Raw genomic sequence first — 22,750 nt, forward strand, 5'->3', positions numbered from 1 at the left:
ACAACAAATTTTACTTGTATTATATTTTGTGAAAACCCAAATAAAATTTTTATATATAAAAAAATTCTGCTATCAGTTCTCCAGAACTGGTCGGAACTTGCTGAATACCACCCCTGAGTAATATGCTAGACCACTATGGCTTGCTAAGAAATTAAAGTTGAAAAATTCTGGCTTGGCATTATATTTGTTCAGTTCACTTTAAGTTTCACCCATTTGAAAAAGATCACTCAGGCTTTGGTTAAAAGTAATCCAAATTGCCATTTAGGATGGTGTGAGCCATCCTATTCCACAAATAGTTGTAATAGTTTGTTTAAAAAAAAGAATAGTGAGGAGTATTGCCCTTGCTTTATGTTTTTCCCCTTACATGTATTGTGTTCTTTATAATTAAGGCCTAAGTCCAAATAGGAGAATGTCTGGTCTCAATAACCTCACATTTTTAGTATGTTCCTCAATGTTCTAGCTTTTGTGGGCACATAATATTAATGTAAACTAATTTGCAGAAAGGAAACATAATACCATCAAGCTTTGTTTGCTCCAGAATACCATGTAGCAGTGTTTCTCAACCATGGTAATTTGAAGATGTAAGGACTTCAACGCCCAACCAACAGTTATTTAAAGTTCATGCATCCACAAATTGCCAAAATTAAGAAATACTTCATAGAGTTAGCTTTCATAGAGATAGCTTTCCTACAGAAACATTCACCCTGGCTATCTTCTGTCCTCTGAATCAGAATGGCAATTTGTTCAGCACAAGGCTGGCAATACAACAAGCTTATAGGAAAATAAACCAAATCTGCCTCAATCTAGCAATCATTGTACCAAAGCCTCTGCCCCTTCTTTTTTTCTGATGACTAATAACTGGGCTCATTTATCTGTCACCAGGAAGCTTCTGAACTAACCAGTTAGACCACAACCCTGGGAGCATTCAGACCACGGAGACCAGTCTGACAGTTGACAGTTTACAGGACATTCCACCATGCAGGAAGTGTTCATATTCCAAGCTTTTTCCAGACCAAGCTAAAAAAAAAAAAGATAGACCAATCAGTATGTCAGATGAAAGGTTATCAACTCAACAGAAGCTAACACGATAATCACAAAAGAATTTTTTTCACCAATTTGTATAAGGACCTAAATACTCTTGTAGTTCTTTAATAAAATTAATTGGCTTTAATCTTACAACCTACAACCTAAAGTCTACTCCTACAGTCCCAGTTCCATTTAATGGCCATTATAGATCATTAGGATCATACTGATCAAATTTGGCAGAAAAGTGTTCATTATCAGTGTTGCAATTTTTTAAAAGGGTGCAATAAAAAAAGGCTAAAAGAGTTTGTTAAAAGGCAGCTCTGCACTGCTCTCTACATTCATGACATCAGTATTATTTTCCTGTGATCAATAATATCTTCAACAACAACAATAAAAAACTCAATAAAATGTGATACTATATGCAAAAAGATCCTTCTTTTCCATTCTCATGTTCTCTCTCTCTCTCTCTGTGTGTGTGTGTGTGTGTGTGTGTGTCAGTAATACAAACATTAGTGTGACTGTTCGAATTTCTGCAATTAAGGTCCTACTTATGACCATATCATTTAGAGAAAAATGCCTTCATAATTTGAAGACTAACCATAATGCAAAATATTTTTCATGAAAACCCCAAAAATGAGAAATCTGTCATTGTTTTACATTTTTGAGAATTTAAGAGGATTCTAGAACTGCACTTTAAGAAATATTGTTCTATACGTTCAGACAGTAGGTATTTTGTACACAAAAAACAGGCTTCTTGATGTTTTGCTTACAACTGTGTCAAGGGAAAAAATGTGCACAGAGAATAAATATTATGAAAGAATAGAAAGCTAAAATATTAAAACAATGGTCCTAAATTATAATGGGTAGTGAAGAAGATGGCTCAATCCTACTTATTCTAGTAGTTGATATAAATATTGCTTTTTTAATGGAAGGGAATCATTGTTCTGGTTTCCCACTTAATTAATTCCACCATTCCTTATAATTTCAGAAAAGGCACTCAGGCTTTTCAAATAGCCATTTTAAGATGCATACATTGAATCCTGTCTCATTAAATAAGCAGTATAAAATAATACAACAGAAACCAATTGCCAAATATTGTTTGGAGACATATGCTATTAAATTTCATGCCAAGCACAGCAATAAATCTCAGCTTTCCAGACATTCCACTTCAGGGGACTTGCTTACAGCAGAAAAGTTCACATGCACATGGTTATGTTCCTTAATTGCAAATGAGGTAGAAGTCACATATACACAAATGATCTGCCTCTTGCAGAATGCAGAAATTAAGCCCTATATAGTTGAATTCATAGTTGAATTCAAGGTCATTTCCTTCTGCATCTTTAAGGTTGTGGAAAATTGCACTATTCTCTTTCCAGCCTTGATTGAGAGAGACCTACTCAATGGTTGTATAATAATTATTTCACCCAAGACTTCTTCTACTTAATGTCCTAACCAGCATCATCCACACATCTGTACAAACCTCTTACACTCTAATTACAAATTAACACCTTCCATAGAAATTAGTAGAAATCCAAAATATTTTGTCCTGCTGAGACTTTAAAATAGATTTACTGTATTTTCAAGATGCACAAATTGGTCCGAGTACATATTTTTTATAATGAACAACACATCCTTTCTGGAGTGCTCTTTCCCATTCAACTTATAACTGCAGTGAATATATGTAAAAATAAGAGTATGCTAAAGGGAGACTAGGCAATCTCCAAAACAACTTGGGAGAAAAGCAGGGAAGAGAACAGAATATTCTGGGCCCACTTTGCTCTGTCACACAATCCACTGTGACCTTTGATTCCCCAACAAATCTACTTATTTCTGTTCCAAGATTTAAAAAGTGACTGAGGATGTCCACTATGTTATGACTCAACGAGAAACCTTCTATCATAGTAACTATGGTTATGCTTTTCAACATACTAAACGAAATATTGCAATGTTGCTGTACTTCTGTACTTTTCTTTCAAGTCTTTTGAAAAAAAAAATCCTACTTTATTAATTCAGCTTTATAGTGAAGTACACAACTTGATCAAAATAAATAATCTCTTAGTCTAACTCAAGGACCCCCAAACTCTTTAGCTCATCAGCTCTTTCATTTATTTTCAGATTGTTCACTGACACACAACTATTATTAGCATGTTGTAGACCCGTCCAGCCAAGGAATTTCAGCTAGTGGGGTCCAGAAGATGATCCTTTTCTGCAATGGTTCCTGTCCTCTGGAACATATTGCTCGACCCCTCCTGGGTTAGAGCTGTTCCTACCCTTTTGGCATTTCCAAAGGCTTTGAAGACATGCTATGCCAACCAGGCTGGGGCACTAATGGGGATGGCTGATGGAATTCGAACATCCCACTTCCTCCCTGTGTGTAGTTTGCTCCTCCCCTCTCCATCCTGTTTAATTTTATTTTAGATAAAAATTTAAATTTAAGAACTATATTTATTTTTAATGTTTTATGCTGCATTTTATTCAATATCTATAAGCTACCTAGAGTCAATTTTGGTGAGATGGGCATGTAAAAGTTTGATAAGTCAATATGAAAATAATTTAATAAATTATCATATCAATATATTAAAATGTATTGTGTAGGCATTTTTTTTTCAAATTTACAAAAAGGCCAAACAAATGGGAAATGAGAAAATGACATCCCCCAAAAGAGAAATGCACTTTGGCAGAAGATCAAACAGTTATAAAAGAATCACTCCAAATTAGGACAATTTAGATTTATTATACTATTCACCTTGATGTTTTATTGTTCCCAAGCCATTATTTCAGGAGAGTGGGAAAAAGAGTGATCACTCATTTAAGGAAAAAGAGGGAACTAAATGACAAAATCACTGATCATGGCAAAAACTCATCTATAGGATACACAGCAGTTCCTGAATTGCTTTGAGAAACATCTGTCACAAGATTGATCACATGCACTGAAGATAAAGCTTTATAGATGATGGTTCTCAACCACAAAACAAGGAAAAACATTCACCTACCTTGTCACAGTACAACAGGTCAACTGACTTGCCATCGCTGCGAACACAATCAAGCATTCTTGTTTTGATCCCAATGCCACAAACAGCTTTCTCACTTAGCTGGCATGTGCTCCAGTCTTGAGGAAGGAAAGAAAAGAAGAATGGTAGCCAGTGAAAAAGATCTCTGTGTGCTGTATCAAAAGGCAACAGAATGCAGTAACTCGCTCTCCTCCCTTAAGATTTTCCTTCATTTTCAGAAGATTCAGATGACTTACAGTGGGTTTTCTTATGTCAGCCTCCTAAGAACACAACAAATCATGACCAAGCAACAAAATTAATACACACTGAACCAGTCTCTCATAGATAATTCTGGGCATCACATCACATTGATCACTTTGTAAGAGTGCATAAAATGTAGTCAAATCCAGAAAAGCACAACTTCAGAGCCTGTTACAATTTTTTAATAGGAAAGCTATAAAACACAGGAGAACTATTATCTATATTTAATTAATATATTTTAATTAAATTAGATCTAATTCAAATTTTGTTCTTTCTCCACACTTGTCATCATCTTAGACACACAGAATAACTCAGGGTTAAGCACACTTTTCTAAGCTCGGCAAGGTTCTTAGCTGGAAAAAAGTTGGGAATCCCAGCTCTAAGCAATATCTGTTTTTGACTCTCAAAGATCAGACAAAAAAATGGGGAAAAGGTATCCTATACTCTGGTAGTGACCTTTGTTCTGTACGTGTGAATTCAGATCCAAAATAAAACTATACACAGAAGGAAGGTTAGGAGAGTTTGAGAGAATTTCAAAATTTGTGGAAATAACCAACTAATCACATCAACTTTACAGATAGTCTTTCGTTTATGACCATTCATTTAGTGACTTATGACCTGTACTTGCACATAATTACAAAGTTAGAACTGCTCAGAAAAAAGTGACTTATGACCTGTACTTGCACATAATTACAACCATTTCATCCCTCACAGACATATGATCACAATTCAGAAACTTGACAAACTGGCTCACATTTATGACTCATTGCAGTGTCCTGATCACAATCCTGAAGAAAAAAAAACCCAGCAAAAATGCCCATTGGGGAAGTTGGAGTCACTCAACAACTGTCATAAAAAATATGGCAAATTCAGTTCTGACTTGACTTTTGACTGCAATGAATTACCACAGAAGTTCTGGTTACAAATGTGGTTGTAAGTTAAGGACAAATAGCTTTATTTCAGAATGAATGAACTACTTACCAGACACAGAATAGTAGGGGAATTTGGAGGTGGAGATGTAAATGGGAAACACCAGGATAGAAAATCAGGCTATAAAAAATGTTTGGCTCTTTGAAAAGAGAATGTGACTGGTGAGCTGCAAAACAGGTAGGCCTTGATTTACAACAATTAATGACTGTTCAAAGTTACAACATAGCACTGAAAAAAGTAACTTATGATTATTTTTAATAGGCATGACCTTTGTAGCATCCCCATGATCATGTGATCAAAATTGGCAACTAGATCATATTTATAACTGCTGCTGTGACCCAAGGTCATATGATCATCTTTTGCGACCAGCTGACAAGCAAAGTCAATGGAAAAGCCACTTTACAATCACATTGCTAATTTATCAATTGATAGATTCACTTAACAATTGAGGCAAGAGAGGTCATGAAATGGGACAAAACTCACTTAACAAATGTCTCACTTAGCAACATAAACCTGGGGCTCAATTGTGGTTGTAAATCGAGGACTACCTATATTTTCTTTCAGGCTGCAATCTACAAGGACTTAATCAGCATCAGTACCTGTCACATTGTAATCATAGTGATAGCAGTTTTTGTTCAGATCACAAGTCTCTGTCTCCACTGTAGAAGGACAGGCCTTTCCTTCCTGAGGCAGCCTTAAGATCTTGGCTGAGCGTTCCCTCACACTGCTTCCATTACAGGGCTGAGAAAAGAAATCAAACATCTTTTTACTTTAATAAAAGTAACCCCCTTAATACAAATTCTTCAAGGCCAAAGTTGTTAAAAGAATTGGGCTCAAAATCCACACTCATTTAGGAAACATATGAAGTGAGTTAGGACTCATAATTATATACATTAAAAAAATCTGACCTCTTCTTTCACAGTTATTGTGAGCATAATAGTGTACAAAGTGATGCAATGAGCTGCTTAAATACAATATTTAAATATTTTAGTGTATACTTTAAATTACTTATATTTCTTATAAATATAATTCAACAAGTACCTTGTTTTGATTAATAAGATGAATTCATGAATTAAACTAATGAGATTTTAGTTACATTATTATCAATAACCTAGAAAGAACATACATAACACTAAGCAGGTTACAGCATCAGGATTAACAACAGCAAGCTAAAGACTACAGTACTATGGCTCATTTCTGGCTTAGCCAGTCTTTTAGATTAATTACTGTGTAATGGCTGTAGTGGCCATCTAGTTTTTGTCAAAATTAAGTAGTTTTAAAACTGTAGAACTCAAAGCTCGGGCCAGGTTCCACCATGCGAGGTGCTTAGATCTGGCCCATGAGGCCACCCTGGAAACAGTGAAGGTCTGGCCCGTGGTGCCTCTGCCAGCAAAAATGGAACTGAGGAGGGCCAGGGTAGCCCTCCTGAGCTCTGTTTTCATTGGCAGAAGGTTGCAGGATACTGTTGCAGCTAAAAATGGATCTCAGGAGCCTGTTTTCTCTAGCAGAATGCTCAGGCCACCACAGGAGCTCTTGACACGTGCGACAGTGAACTGGCCAACATACCCTGCCATGCCCACCCTGACCACACCCACCCCGGCCCCCCAAGGTCAAACACAACCCTGATATGGCCCTCAATAAAATCGAGTTTGACATCCTTGCTCTAGAATATACAGTAGTTTCAAAGTGAGAAGTCTTTGGAATATTACAAAGGGGAAAAGAGGAAAATCTATGTATACAGAAATATATCCCATACTGTACATATATACAACTTGAGACGGGAATATACTGTTAACAATATTTAGTGCTGAACTGTATTACCAAGAATTACTCTGTGTACTAACATTTCCAGCAATAACCGAGAGAAGTAAAAGTGAGATAACCAAACTATATTGTGGTATAACAATTGATATAGCATCTACTCAAGATATATAGTCTCTAGAATCTTTAGTTTAAAAAGAACAGAAAGCAGGTAATGTGAAAAATTCCCTTATTTTCAGAGGTGATAATCAAACACTAAATTGTTTGACTCTATGGCTTGATATAAAGGTAAGTTATACATAGAAATATCTAGCTGAGTTACTGGTTAGGCATTTCAGAAGAAATATCTTGGTCAATTTTGATTTGGTTGGACAAAAGAATCCTTACTTTCTTAAATTTGGTCGCTACGTTTTAAAAATAATAGTCGTCTTACCAAGGAACACCTAGACCATTTGCCCCACTCAGATATGACACAGTCTTCCGGACATGGCAATATGCATTTCCTAGCACCAATTGGCATCTCTTCTTGATCACACAGATAGTCTTCCACAATGTCTGAAGGACCATCCACAGTGTTTTGCATGCATCTGGGAAGGCAAAGCCCTTAGATGTAGTAGATGTAAAATTATCTAGCTATAAATAATTATGCAATATATTTAGATCCTTCCTATATTGAAAGGTCTGTGCTGAATTGAGAAATAAAAATTAAAAAAGCAATATGCATCTTACTCTAAAACAGTGTTCTCCAGTTAAGTTATCTAGCATTCCCCAGGCAGCACATTGTGGGAATTTTAGCCATATGTTATTTGAAAGAGAGCAGAAAGTAGAAGGTTGAGCTAAAAGTTTTAAAAAACAACTTTTTCACTGAGGAAGATTCCAGAAACAGAAATGTAACTAGAGATACAACATTCTCAACTTGCACACTTAGAATTTCTCCTAAATCACTTGAATAGATGAAGGCACTCTAATTAGGAAAGTGTTTAACTAATTTAAAAACTATAAACAAACTTGATTATAATGAATTCTATGTCTGTTTTAATTAGTGAATTACACATTTCATAGGCTACCTGACTTTCAATGACTCTAGAAGAGTCATTAAAAGTTTAAAAAATGAATAAACTAAAACGAAAAAAAACCTAATGGACAGATCACAAGACAACAACAGGAAAAATCTTCACGTAGCTTAGGGCCAGGGAGAACAGCTAGCTTTCAATAGCATCCTGAACACTATTGGATGGGAGATACCCAGAATTCTTGAGAGGATATATTCCAGAGGACATGTCCCACTATAGAGCAGACATTTTCCCTGGGTTCCACAGGATAATGGTATATAAGTGATGGAATACAAAGTGCATCAACTTTGCCCAATCACATTGGAAGAGTAAAACCATTGGAGACAGGCAGTTGCTCAAATTACAGGTTCTTATGCCATGAATGGCTTCACAGATGATTTATAGTATATTGAATTACATTGGAAGCCACCTGGTAACCAGTGCAGCTGGCAGTACAATGGTTAGAGCAAGGTATATTCAACACTGCCTGCATCACTGTATGCTGGACCAGCTGTAACTTCCAAGTAGCCTCCAAGGGGCAGCCCTACATAGAATACATTACTGCAATCTATTTGTGAAGTAAAGAATGTCCTTGTCCAGGAAAGAGCATATTTGGCATATGAGGTCTATGTGTGTTTTTGGCCTAATTTTTCAGACAAGGCAATTGTCTAAATGTTCAAATGCCACTGATCAAAAGGTTTTAATGTTAACATTTAGATAGAAAAATCTAGAAGAAATTAAGATTTGGGAGATCACTCACAATACATGATGCATCAGCTTATCTTTTGTTTGAGTTAGTGACATTGTATTTGCAAATATATTGTATTTGTAATATATTTCCAGTATGTATTGAATAATAACTATATACATAAAAAAAGATTTGAAGACTGCACAATTGTTAACAACCTATAGCCACAACCAGAATAATTGTTATTCATAGGAATGCAATATCTGGAAATGCTCAAGGAAATAAAAGGTTGATTTTATGTCATCTCAAGCCAGCAATCAATACAGAAACAGGAATATGGAAAGGCTCATAGCTTTTTCTGTTTTGCATAGTAGAAAGAGGATGTCATCAGTGATAGGATTCCAAAAAAATTACTACTGGTTCTGTGGGCATGACTTGGTGGGAGTGGCATGGCTCAGTAGGTGTTGCTTGGTGGATGTGGCGGGGAAAGGATACTGTAAAATCTCCATTCCCTCCCCACTCCTGGGGGAAGATTACCACTGGTTCTCTGAACTACTCAAAATTTCCACTACCGGTTATCCTGAACTGGTCAGAACCTGCTGAATACCACCTCTGGATGTCATGAAGCATTCGCTTAGCCTGAATTAATCAAAGGTTTTCTACACAGTGGCGTAGCTTCAAAGAGAATTTTACCTGATGAGCCTGCCTGTAGTGGGAAGTCCATAAAAATAATCTGGACACTGAAAGCTTTCTTATAATGAGGATCCAGATTGATGTGGATAATATGCTAAGACTGTAAATCGCTAAGAGAGGGCTGTAAAGCACTATGAAGTGGTATGTAAGTCTAAGTGCTATTGCTATTGTTTTCACATAGGCTTAACAAACCTGTCTATTTAAATAAGCATGCCAAACCTTGCAGAAAGAAGTTGCTCTTCCCTCCAAAGTTATAAATCTAATAAAAGTTTAACTTACCTCACTTTTCTGGTTTGCACACCCACTCCACAATTCTCCTTTAAATCCACATTAGTCACTTTGCAGACACTCCAGGGTTCAGTGACTCCTATATATTGTCCACAGTCACTATGGCAAGGAACCACTTCGTAAACCTGGAATGCAGAGACAAAAGATCAGCTTGCTTCCTGTAGAGAAGGATAACTGACAGGAGGGAACTGGAACAATATTGTAACTATCATTTATTCAAAGTTACAAGGCATGCATAGCAACATTAGCAAGCAAGCATAGGTGTGCATAACAATCCAACAATGCTTAGATTTGTTGATTAGATTACAGATGGGAAGAATTTCAAGGCATTCACTCTTTCTGTTCCTCAGTTTGTTTCACTTTTATGAAACCAATGTCTTTCCTTTCCTACAATCCTTCTCAACTCTGTGTTTCCTAAATGCATTGACCCATTTCTTTTTGGTGCATCGAGTGAGCCATCAAGTTGAGCAATACAACAGCAAATTTTCAATATCTTTTGTTCATTTTTCACCTCGTACAGTTAAAACAGGGGTTTCCTATCTTTTCTATACCCTGCACGCTTCTATACCAAGAACGCTTCTGATATATTCTCGTACCCCTTAAAAATAATTATATGCATATATATATATATATATATATATATATATATATATACACACACTATAATTTTGAAAATTTTAAACCCAAGTTTTCGCACCCTCTGGAATATCGTCTTGCATCCCCCAGGGGTTGCGAGCACCCCCTATTGGGAACCCCTGCGTTAAAGGAACACAGAATCTATGGGAATCACAAGATTTCTAGCAAGACTATGTAGAATAAACTGGGATCTTGGCTCCTATTATTTCCTCTTGGGTGTTACAAGCTCACAGTCTCACATTTATTTAGTATACATTTATTGTTCCACTTTTATTTGCTCAATTCAACTTTGACTTCAGTAACATCTGCATTTACCTTCAGCCACTTACAAATCCATAAGATTTTTACTTGAATCAGGGCTTATTGTTTTTAGAAGAGATCTTGGTATTTAATTGATTGGTAAATGACTGTTCAACATCATATTGTGCCTTCTGCTGGCTGAACCATGATTTATTAGAATACATAAATCATTACTTATTCAAATGGAGTTATGTTTATTGGCTCACACATAAACCATGATTTGTAAGCCATAACACATTTAAAGCTAACAAAATAAATTTATCTTTATACAATATATGAATCCAATTTTTGTGTTATGTATTTTAAAAAATTATTATTTAATACTTATTTAAATTAATTAATAATTAATTAAGCAAATAGTATAATACGTATTAAATAATTAAATATTACTCATTGCTGAATAATATGAAGAAATGAAGAAACCATCTATTTTGACTTAAAATAGGAATAGTAGGATAGATTACGCGGATAGATACTACCTTTTTGGTGGGCTAAAACCCACTGGAATGATATTTTCATTATCACCATTCTGTTGGACACCATTATTCCTGCTGTTAAAACCTGAGTTGGGATTTATATGTAACCTTGGACTGACTCAGTGTCATAACTACATTATATTTCCACATGGGCATGGGATTCAACAAACTGATTTGGTACAGATATTGCACTTAAATTAGCTATTGACTAAATGGAAATGATAATGTGATCCATCCCTCAAGATTTGATTGGTTGTAACAGTCTGAATTGGGTGATATTTTTATTTTATTTTGCTTTGTTCTCACCACTCAGATGAAATTCAATATGCATGATGTTTTGCCACCATAACTGGTATTTTTAAACAGGTACAAATGAGATAAGTGGAATAAGAAATAGAGACCAGCTGCAAAGAAATGGAAACATTCTTGGTTGCATACAAAGTATGAAGCAGACCTACCAACTTTCCTGGTCTTTTAGAACAGATTAAATAATTGTGATTGTATTAAACAGTGTGATCATCCACTCCACTTCTGGTCAGTTATGAATGAAGATTGAGTGTGACTGAAACATCTTGATTAGGTCATCTTGTTAAAAGGCATTTTGAAGTTTGAATCTTATATGCCAAAATTAGTCAAATGAGTAGGAAGGACACATGGCCATTAGAGCAGCGGTTTCCAAACTTGGCAATGTTAAGCTTTCTGGACTTCAAATTCCAGAATTCCCCAGTCAGCATGGGTGGCTGAGGAATTCTGGGAATTGAAATCCATGAATCTTAAAGCTGCCAAGTTTGGAGACTTCTGCATTAGATAGAGCATTCCTCCAATGGGTTCCTTGTGGATCATCTTCGACTATCAAAGGCAATAATGACTAATAGTAATAATACAATTTTTCACTCCAGTTATACGATTGCTTCCCATTTCTGCCTAGCAAAAAAAGGGCTAATATAAACACAGAAGCATTTTAGCATTCAGCTAGACTCACAGGAAAGCTAAAGCAAGACAAATGCTGCACACAGTAATTAAATCTGATCCAGAAACATGCATGATGGTTTTGCATCTGTTTCATAGCTTCTTACCTGAGCCTGGAGCAGGTGTTGATGATGGCACAAGGGAATGAGCAAGGTAAATAAAAAGAATAGTTAGGAAGCAAAGCATATTCACAAAAAGGCAGGTGCTTTAGAATGGTAAACTGATTCTCCTAACAAGGAATGGTTATTGTAAACACAGATAATTTGGTGTGGTTTTTTTTTTCTTTTATATTTTATATCGAACTATGCTACCTTTTCAAAGTACAGGTAGTCTGTGACTTACAACCATGTTTTGCCCCATTTTACAACCTTTCTTGCCACAATTGTTAAGTGAAACACTGCAGATGTTAAGTTAGTAACATAGTTGTTAAATGAATCTGGTTTCCCCATTGATTTTAGTTGTCAGAAGGTTGCAAAAGGTGATCACATGATCTCAGGACAAAGCACCCGTCATAAATATGAGTCAATTGCCAAACATCTGAATTTTGATCACGCAGCAGTGGGGATGCTGCAGTATGTGAAAAATAGTCGTAAGTCACTTTAAACAGTCACTAAATGAATTCTTGTAAGCCAAGGATTATTTATATTGTGTGAAAAATGATACAAATAATGTTGCTTTTCTGGCTATATCCTTTTTTTTAGCTTATTACATAATTAACTTACAGACAAGAGATGCTCTCAAAACCTAAAACCATTTCCAACTAGATTTTAACAGAGAGCAGGAATATTTTTGGAAATTCTATTTGCTATGCTCCATGAAAAAAAAGTTCAATAACAGAAGAGCACAGTATGTTACAGCTCCAAAAATATATTTGGAAGTACATTTATTCCATAAATGTATTTTGTAAAAGTTATCAGTTTGCTGCATATTCCAAAGACACACCCACATCTTCTTTTCCAAATCTGTTGCCCTGCATTTGTGTTAGATTCTATCTCACTTGGTTCTGCAATAATGGAAGCCGCTCTCCCAGCATTTTATTTTATTTATTTGATTTGATTTGATTTGATTTGTCAATTGTTTACAAGATAATAAGTATAAGTGTATACATAGTTATGAATACATGAAATGGGTACATATAAGAAAAATAAAAGAAAAATAAAAGAAACAATAGGACAGGGACGGTGGCACGTTGGTGCGCTTTATGCACGCCCCCTAGAGACCTCTTAGGAATGGGGTGAGGTCAATAGTAGACAGTCTAAGGTTAAAGTTTTTGGGGTTTGGGGAAGAAACTACAGAGTCAGGTAGAGTATTCCAGACATTGACCACTCTGTTGCTGAAGTCGTATTTCCTGCAATCAAGCTTGGTGCGGTTAACCTTGAGTTTGTATCTGTTGTGTGCTCTTGTGTTGTTATGGTTGAAGCTGAAGTATTCATTGACAGGTAGGACATTGCAATGTATGATTTTATATACCATGCTTAAATCAGACCGAAGACGGCGTAATTCAAGGTTTTCTAGTTCTAGAATTTCAAGTCTGGTGGCATAAGGTATTCTACAACGAGTAGAGGAGTGGAAAACTCTTCTTGTGAAATATTTCTGGACTTTCTCAATTGTGCTAATATCAGATATGTAATGTGGGTTCCAGACTGATGAGCTGTATTCGAGTATTGGTCTAGCAAATGTTTTGTATGCTCTAGTTAGTAGTGTGATATTAACAGAGAAAAAGCTACGTAGGATTAGGTTAACAACTCTTAATGCCTTTTTGGCTATGTAGTTGCAGTGGGCTCTAGCACTTAGATCATTAGAGGTGAGTATTCCAAGGTCCTTTACAGAGCTTGGATCATCAACAAGATCTTGACTATTCAGTTTGTATTTTATTTTCTGATTTTTTTTGCCAATATGTAAGACAGAGCTTTTATTTGTTGAGATTTGAAGTTGCCATTTGTTTGACCATTCTGATACATAGTCGAGATCTTTTTGAAGGGTAGCAGTATTGTCTGGAGTGCATCAAATTTGGAGAGTGAGGACAAAAAGTCAAAAAGGCAGCCATATGTAAAAAAGACAGGGATTCAACACATGGCTACTGGCTGTCATCTTCCTTTTTAAATTCTCCTTTCTCTTCAATGGACAACCCTGTTCTGCATCTATATCAGAGGTGAGGAATATGGCCCTTTTATGACCTGTGGATTTCAACTCCCAGAATTCCTGAGGTAGCCATGGGAGGTGAATTCTGGGAGTTGAAGTCCATAAGTCATAAAGAGGACAAAGTTCCTCACCTCTGTCTATACTGTGAGAATAAAATCTGCATGTCTGTCTCCTTTGAAACAACATGGAATTGAGACTTGAAGCAAAATATTTTAAAACTTCCCTATTTATGTGATTCTTGGACATGTGATTTAAAAAAAAGAGTCCATGTTTCAGAAGATAGAAAGGCATGAATAACATGATTTTAAAAAGCTTTAAAAATCTGGATTGTGAATCTCAGAAAACAGCAACTAACAGTTTTGGATTATTTTAACAGCATTCAGAAACTTCAGCTATTGCCTATTGTATCAGTCTGAGCACTCTTTGAGTGCCCATATTACACTGATGCTCTTAACCTGCACTGGCTACCAGTTTGCTTCCAGATAAGTACAAGGTGTTGGTTATGAGCCCTCCTTGGCATGAATCCAGGTTACTTAATGAACCACCTCATACCGCTAAGATAAATGTCAACCCTGAAGCTGGCCTGACCGAAGCCATTTTGATCGCTTCAGTGTTGACACCTTGGAGCTGAGGGATAAGGAGGCGGGATCTGAGATAGAGGGGAGCTTGTATCCAAAACAAAATACTTTCTCTTAGAAACCAAGGACATTCTCACACCTGGTCGGAGGAAGGTGGAATGATACTGCCCAGTGATTGGACTATGTGACTGATTGCTTTGGGAAAGTACAAAATCTTTTGCTTTTAATTAGGTGAAAACCATGGGAGTTTTCAGAGTTGGTTTTCATTAGATATGTGCAAATATGATATTTCCAATAAAAATATTATTTGAGGAACTTAGTTGCCTGGGAGTCTTGTTTGCCATGGATTTTTACTTGGAACCCTAATATTAAGCCTGTTCCGCTTATGAAAGCAGAGGAGGCCTTCTGAGGAGTCCATTGGCCAAGGAACTCCAGGTGGTGGGATTTAGGAAAAGAGTCTTCTTTTTTGTAGCACGCCCTCTGAAACATCTTGCCCCCTGGGGTGAAGTCACTCGCCACCCTCCACCCCCCACCATAGCCCTGTCTGTCTGTAAGAGTCTGAAGAACTGTACTGCCAGTTCGCCTGGGGACTCAGTGGTGGAATATCACACTGGAGGTGGCTTCTTGGTTGATAGCAAATCCCCCCCCCTTCCCTCCCCCGCTTCATGTACCCTGCTTCCTTCATCTTTTAATTCATATTGCTATACTTTATTTTAGGTTTCATCTTTGTATTATTATAGTCATATTTTATCATTTTACATTCTACTGTTGTAAATTGGCCAGAACAGCCAATGGGTGAGATGGATGGCAAATAAATTTAATTAAAAAAAAATAAAAATCTCCAGTTTTCAGATCTGGATTACAACTAGCTACACATCTATTTATTTGTTTCTTGTCAGAAATTTAGCAGTAATAAAACAAAATTCTTTAAATGCTAAAAAATAAGGCCATTATTATATATTGCTTTCCCCTTACTTTTTACCACTTTATAATTAGAGTTACCTACTTTCTTCAGTTAAATAAGAAGCATCTTAGAAACATAACAATTAAAGTTCCTAATAAATATATAAATTAATCAAAATTGCTCTTCAGCCATATATCCTCTTTTAATCCTGACTTTTCTCTTTCAAAGGATGTTACAGTCTCTGTACATCATTTTCATTGCAGTCATAGGCTTGTATACAACTTGATTTCTTTCAACTGGAGGTAGGGCAAGTTAATTGTATTTTCTCTGCAGCTTGGCTCTGCCACGAGTTAGGGAATAATTACAGTTTTAACAAAAGGAGACCTTAACAAATAATTTAAGCTTTCAAGGTCTCTGAATACTTTTCAGTCCATTTTCAGAATCACTCCATTTTCTCATGATTTGGAGGGATCTTTTAAAATGTTTTGTTGCTCCTATAATTGCTGCAGCAATACTTTCATTGTGTGATTTATTGCTATAACAAAAGATAACAGGATATGACACATGAAAGGCATACTGCATTGATCTATTGGTGTTTGTGTTGTCTCCATACTTCTCTTTCCATCCACGTGTGAAATTTAAAGTCTTTTACCTTTTTGGAAAGCTACATAGATTTATATAACTGATTTAGAGAAACATTTCCATTATTTTTCATTGTAGCCACTAGGTCTTGGGTCTTCTCACTGAACACACTAGGTGATGAATCTGTGTAGAGTTGTGATTACTCTCATTCTCAATGTTGGTACTTTAAGCTGTATGGACTTCAAATCCCAGAATTTCCCTGCCGGCATGAAGCAGCTACCATGGCTGGCTGGAGAATTCTGGGAGCTGAAGTCCACCCATTCTAAAGTGCCAAGTTTGAGAAACACAGATTCTGGATACTTCATTCATTTCATTTAAGTATCCTTTGAATCCAAACAAAGATGGCTATATTTCCTTGCCAAATTTTGTTTTGAATTCTATCTTGCATTAGTTTCATTAAATAATATGTTCTCAGTATAAACTATAAACTATAAACAATTATTATAAAATAATGAGATTAAAATTGAACTTTCAGATACAGGTATATATTCTGGGAAAACACTTAAATATTAGAACTGAAATATGAATCTGGATCAGTCTTTAGATAATCTGTAGATCTATTGATCTATCTACAATAAGAGTATCAAAACTCACGATGATACATTGTCATCACATGACTTATCACAACATTTTTCCCTTCGCTAAACCAGAGGTGGGTGTGGCCAGTGTGTGACGCATCTGGCCCATGGGTCATGAGTTTGTTACCACTGATTTACAATGAGCCATGATGGTGCAGTGGTTAGAGTGCAGTACTGCAGGCTACTTCTGCTGACTTCTGGCTGCCTGCAATTTGGCAGTTCAAATCTCACCAACCTCAAGGTTGACTCAGCCTTCCATTTTCTGAGGTGGGTAAAATGAAGATCCGGATTACTGGGGGCAATATGTTGAGTCTGTAAACAGCTTAGAGACGGCTGTAAAGCACTGTAAAGCTATATATAAGTTTAAATGCTATTTCTATTTTGATTCAGCACAGCCATTAGCTGATACTATTTGATAATTTAAGTAAAATGAAATTTGGAAGGCATTAAGTTTACAAAGGCTAATAGGCATGAAACATTCTAATAAAAATAATTATTAATTTTTATAATTATATTTTGTTATATTATAAAAATTAGATTTATAATTTATTATTGTAAATCTAATTTATAATAAACAATATACTGTTCTGCCACAAGAGGGCGGTAGAGTTATAGAAATAAACCTTAGAAACTTCAATATGTGTTCATCTAATTGTTCATTGCTTTGATATTAGGCACAGACTTCAATTCTCAATATGAAGAATAGTTCAAAAGTAAAAACAAAATATTTGAAGTCACTCCACACCATCTCACTTTTGGACGGCTTCAAACTTAGCTTTCACATTCAGTTTTGTTTCATATTGCATTCAGTTACAATATTGCTTTATTAATTTAACACTTACTATCTTCTAACTAATTAAATTCCCTTAGGTGGAAAATCAAATCAGGAAGCCGTTTCCTTTTCAGCCTGCAAATTGTCAACACAAAGGCATTTAACAAACATATGTGAATGGCTAATAGTGCCTCCTCTGTTTTATATTTCTCTCTCCTACATGAAAGGGAACTTAGGGAAATATAAACTTGGACATTTCACTTGTTGAACAATATGCAAATTAATCAACATTCAAGTTGGACATAAAAGGGGACTGAGGAGACACACAAAGGCGGCTTCCCCCTATTCAACTGTTTTGCACAAGGAGAAACAATACCTATTGCCATGCTTACCATTTTAACTATGTTATGAATCACTTACTCAGGAAATCTGTTACAGGGACCTAAACTAGGGTCTAGTCTAGAATTATTAAGCGTAATTTGGAAATTCAACACAGCACTGCAATTTCCCTGGGTTTAGATATCACGTGTCTTCTCTCTTTCTCTTTTTACATGGACACACACATTAATTCACACAAAAATAAATGCTCATAATTGGTTTATGAAACCAATTAAATCATGTTTCCTTGGAATGGCAGTAAAGTGATAGGGCTGTCTTACACTGTAATTAAGTGAGCATTAGTTAATAAGTTTTAATGCACTATTTAATTTTATCTGCATTGAACAATAACACTGATGGCTGAAGTCGTGTTTAGATGGTGTATCAGTAAGAATAATCTCAGAACATTTTTTTAGTTTGGGGTGAGAATAATGGAGGAACACTATCATCAGATTTTATATACTAAATAGACATGTTTTGTATATATATTTTGTTCTACTTTAGAGAGATCTTTTTAGATGGTCCGTTAAGCAAAACATTGATTTATCTACATGATTTGCAGCTGTAATATAAAGCAACAATACTGTCTCTATTGACATCAAAAAGGAGAAGAGATATTCAGTGACCTCGTTGATTTAGACAATAAAAATAATTAGTTCTCTATTGAATGCTTCATATAGTACGATCTAATAGGGTGGTGCTTTCCAATCCTCGCAACTTTATGATGTGTGGACTCCAATTCCCAGAATTCCCCAGCTAGCACACTTTAAGTTCCGAAAGTTAAGAAATGCGGTTACATGGATATTTTAGTGAGAAGCAAATCTCATTCTTCGAAAGGGAATACAGATGATGAGGAAGTAGAGATCATTTACCTGATTCACATGATCCAGCTTAGGACAGGGCCTTCCACCATTGTAAGGCTTCTCCCGGAGCCATTTAGACCTGACTTTCACTCCACTCCCACACGATTTGCTACAGCGAGACCAATTGGACCACTCACTGAGTTTGCAGTCTGATGGACATGGAATGATGCAAGCCTCCTCAATGTAGCCTGCGTGAAGAGAAATGGACATAAAAGTTCAGAACAACCACAAGGCTAGCTGGGCCACACCTAATGTCTATCCCATCCCACATTCTTTTTCCCAAGTAGGTGCTTCCCATAAGCACAAAAGCCATGCATGAAAGTTACTCCTGTCTGTTTATATTGACCCTACCAAGTGATACACCTGTGGAATATGAAGATTTTATTTCATTGACTACTAACTGATATTGGTCTCTGCAAGTTTGGCAACTCTTACAGTCAGCTAAATTGGTCACCTTCAGCTTACAGCAATGTTCTGCATCTACTTTGAAACAATTTCATTGGCTGACACCAGATTCTAGAATTCTAAGAGATACACAATTGCTTCATCCCTTAGAATAGAGTAGAGTTGGAAGGGACCTTGGAGGTCTTTTAGTCAACGCCCCTGCTCAAGCAGGAGAACCTATACCATTTCAGATAAATGACTGTTTAGTCTCTTCTTAAAAACCTCCAATGATGGAATGCCCACGATTTATGAAGGCAAGCTATTCCACTGGTTAATTGTTCTCACCGTTAAGAAGTTTTTCCTTAATTCCAATTGCTTCTCTATTTGATTAGTTTCCAACCATTGGTTTTTGTCCTGCCCTCTGGTTCTTTGTCGTATAATTTGATCCTCTCTTCTTTGTGGCAGCCCCTCAACTACTGGAATACTCCTATCATGTCACCCCTAATTCTGCTTTTCTTTAGATTAGCCAAACCCAAATCCTGCCGCTGTTCTCCATATGTTTTAGTCTCTGTAGGCCTTTGATTATTTTAGTTCCTTTTCTCTGAACTTTTTCCAAGGTTTCAACATCTTTTTTGTAATATGGTGACCAAAATTGATTGCAGTATTCCAGGTGCAGTCTTACTAGGGTTTTAGAAAGTGGTACTAATACTTCCCGTGATTTTAATTCTATGCCACTGTTTATACAACCAAGGACTGTATTAGCTTTTCTGGCTGCTGCTGCACACTGCTGGCTCATATTCAAGTGACCATTCACTAGGACTTCAAGGTCCCTCTCAAAGTTACTGTTTTTGAGACAGGTCTCACCTAATCTGTACTTATACCTTTGGTTTTTCCTGCCAAAATGCAAGACTTTTCTTTTCTGCACATTAAAATTCATTTTGTTGGATAGGGCCCATTGTTCAAGTTTGCCAATATCTTTTTTGATCCTGAGCTTGTCTTCAGAAGTGTTGGCTATTCCTGTCCAGTTGACAGTTTGTTTACAGCAATCTTCCCAATCTGATGCTCTCTGACATGCTGGGACCACAGCTGTCAAAATTTCCCATCCTTTGTGGTTTTAGGATCTAAACTCTGATTTGACAGGAGTTTCTTGGCAAAGAAATCCTGTCATCATTAAAGCTTTATTAAAATTCAGTGGAGAAGCTGATACACATCTCCAGAGACAATGCCAAAATAAAAACTGGGCACTTGCATGGTATCTTATTAGAATCCCTGCTCCTTCAATATCTACAATTCTGTTTTTTTGACAGCTGGAATGTAATTGACACCCTGTCTCTCATTACATCACTCCCCTTCTATTTGTCTCCACAGCTACATGTGAATAAAAATCCCTTCCAAGTAAGGTTTCTGTTCCACTTTTCTGCTCTTCCCACTCCAGATAGGGTTATCAATAATATGCATTTGCCTACTCACTCATGTAAATGTACCTGATCCTCTTAAAACTAGTGATGTTTCACACTTTGCATGAACTATTCAAACTATAAAAGGAGACTAATCTACTACATCCAGATAAATAACCATCTACCCTGTGTAGTAGTTGGAGAATAATTTCTTAGAAGGGTTAGCAAGTGGCTTGCTTTAATTGACAAAATTTTAAAGGTGATGTTAATACTACTAAGCTAAGCATTGGGCACTTAGGATGATCAAACAAGCACCTTCTATCATGAGAGTCTAAATCCTTGTCTTTTTATGTGTACATATTTATGCTAACATGGTATTGTGGGTATGGTGTCCCTGCACAGATGATAACTTTGGACCATATTAGAAGCTAAAAGTGGACGACTGAGAAACTAAAGGGAAGTATCAGCACATTCCAGGCAACTTCAATATCTGCTAAAGTTTAAAATATTGAGGTTCCCTGGAATGTATTGATATCCCCCTTTGATTTCTCAGATGTTCACTTTTATCTTCTAACATGGTATAATAATAATACCATAAAAGAGGATCTGACCTGGGTTGCTCACATTGCAGCACTGATCAAAAGGGCCCAGCAGAGATTATACTACTTGAGACTTCTCAGGAAATAACAATGAAAAACTGCTGGTGACCTTCTACTGCTGCATCATAGAGAGTATTTTAATTTACTGCAATTGTGTGTGGTTTGCCATTGCACAGTGGCAGATAGGACAGCACTCCAGAGGGTTAACCTTATTGCCCAGAAGATCATTGGTTGCCCTCTCCCCTCTTTGGAAGAACTTTATAGTTCCTGCTGCCTTAAAAAAGTTCAAAACATTATTAAAGATCCATCTCATCCTGGGGACCCGTTTTTGAACTATTACCATCTGGCAGAAGTACAGGATAATAAAAACAAGGACAAATAGGATGAAAAACAGTTTCTAGGCAGTAACTATACTGAATTTTACTGTATAATGCAATATTAATGCAATATCAGGTTTTCAATTCAATTGTCTAGAATGTGAAAGGTGTATGTTTATGTTTTTATAGTTATAATGTACGCTGAAGATGGTATTTAATTTAGTTGTACAGGTGCAATGACAATAAAGTAAACTAAACTATAACAACAACAAACAAAAAACAACAGTTCTAAGAGGACCAGCCACATCCTGAATATCAATTTGCAGGGGAAAAAAAAGAAAAAAATGGACTGGAATGTCCAGCTTGAAAGTCTTTGTATGTGCACTCTAGGTTGAGGATATATAGCAACATTTTGTTATGGATGAAAATTTATTCCACAGAGTTTAAATATTTGAATAGTCATCTGTTGCACTATTTTTCTCTCTCTCTTAATCTCAATGCCTTTTGAGATGGCCCAAGTAGCCATGAGAAGCATTTATTAGTTAGTGGTATTTCAACTGATGAACATTGTCATCATCAGAAGAGGGGTCTATTTTGTTTTGATTCACCATATGACAAAAATCTGTTTTAAAAAAGGAGGCCTTTTAATTTTAACTAGTTTGGTACTGCTTTGGGGTAACCAATGAAGCATTTTATTTTTGCTAATTGCATCTCACAAAAATCTCTTTGAAAAGTGACATGAAAATTGCTTCCTACTTTGGAAAATTGCTTAAAAAAATGATATGAGGCAAATATATGATTGTCACTTCATAGTACTTATAGGTTAATTCGTGCCTGTTAAATTTGTCCCATGTGATTTAAGCTCTGCTTTCTGAGAGCTTGAACTGTCCAAGAGTTTCTTAAGGTGCCTGCTACTGCAGTAAAAGAACTAGAGCAGTCTGAAATTTGCACTGCAATTTTTGAAACATTTTCTTCTGATGAGAAAGAAATTCTACTTTAATCTCAGAGAGTTTAGTAATCTTATTTCAGATTTCTCTTGATGGTGTTTTTGAAATTAATCTTTGGAGAAGTGAGTGCTACTGCTGCTGCATCTTTTCACAAATCTTAAATTTCCCATGTTATCCAT

At 36.1% G+C, this 22,750-nt stretch overlaps 1 protein-coding gene across 7 annotated transcripts in view; it reads right to left on the reverse strand.

Moving 5' to 3' along the window:
- The window catches only part of THSD7A (thrombospondin type 1 domain containing 7A), a 323,850-nt gene that overhangs the window by 26,069 nt on the left and 275,031 nt on the right, over positions 1-22,750 (reverse strand). For all 7 annotated transcript variants that reach the window (XR_015740118.1, XR_015740117.1, XR_015740116.1 and 4 more), the window contains exons 17-22: positions 18,937-19,115; positions 9,681-9,814; positions 7,402-7,555; positions 5,807-5,948; positions 4,020-4,135; positions 900-1,017 (exon numbers count right to left, since the gene is read on the reverse strand). Coding sequence is in view for 4 of the 7 variants with exons in the window: in XM_026706331.2 (XP_026562116.1) it covers positions 900-1,017; positions 4,020-4,135; positions 5,807-5,948; positions 7,402-7,555; positions 9,681-9,814; positions 18,937-19,115 (843 nt within the window). In the remaining 3 variants the exon portion in view is untranslated. The remainder of the gene's footprint in view (positions 1-899; positions 1,018-4,019; positions 4,136-5,806; positions 5,949-7,401; positions 7,556-9,680; positions 9,815-18,936; positions 19,116-22,750) is intronic.

The sequence above is a fragment of the Pseudonaja textilis genome, chromosome Z, assembly GCF_049901715.1.
Source record: "Pseudonaja textilis isolate UNSWEBS1 chromosome Z, rPseTex1.2, whole genome shotgun sequence".
Classification (NCBI taxonomy): Eukaryota; Metazoa; Chordata; class Lepidosauria; order Squamata; family Elapidae; genus Pseudonaja; species Pseudonaja textilis.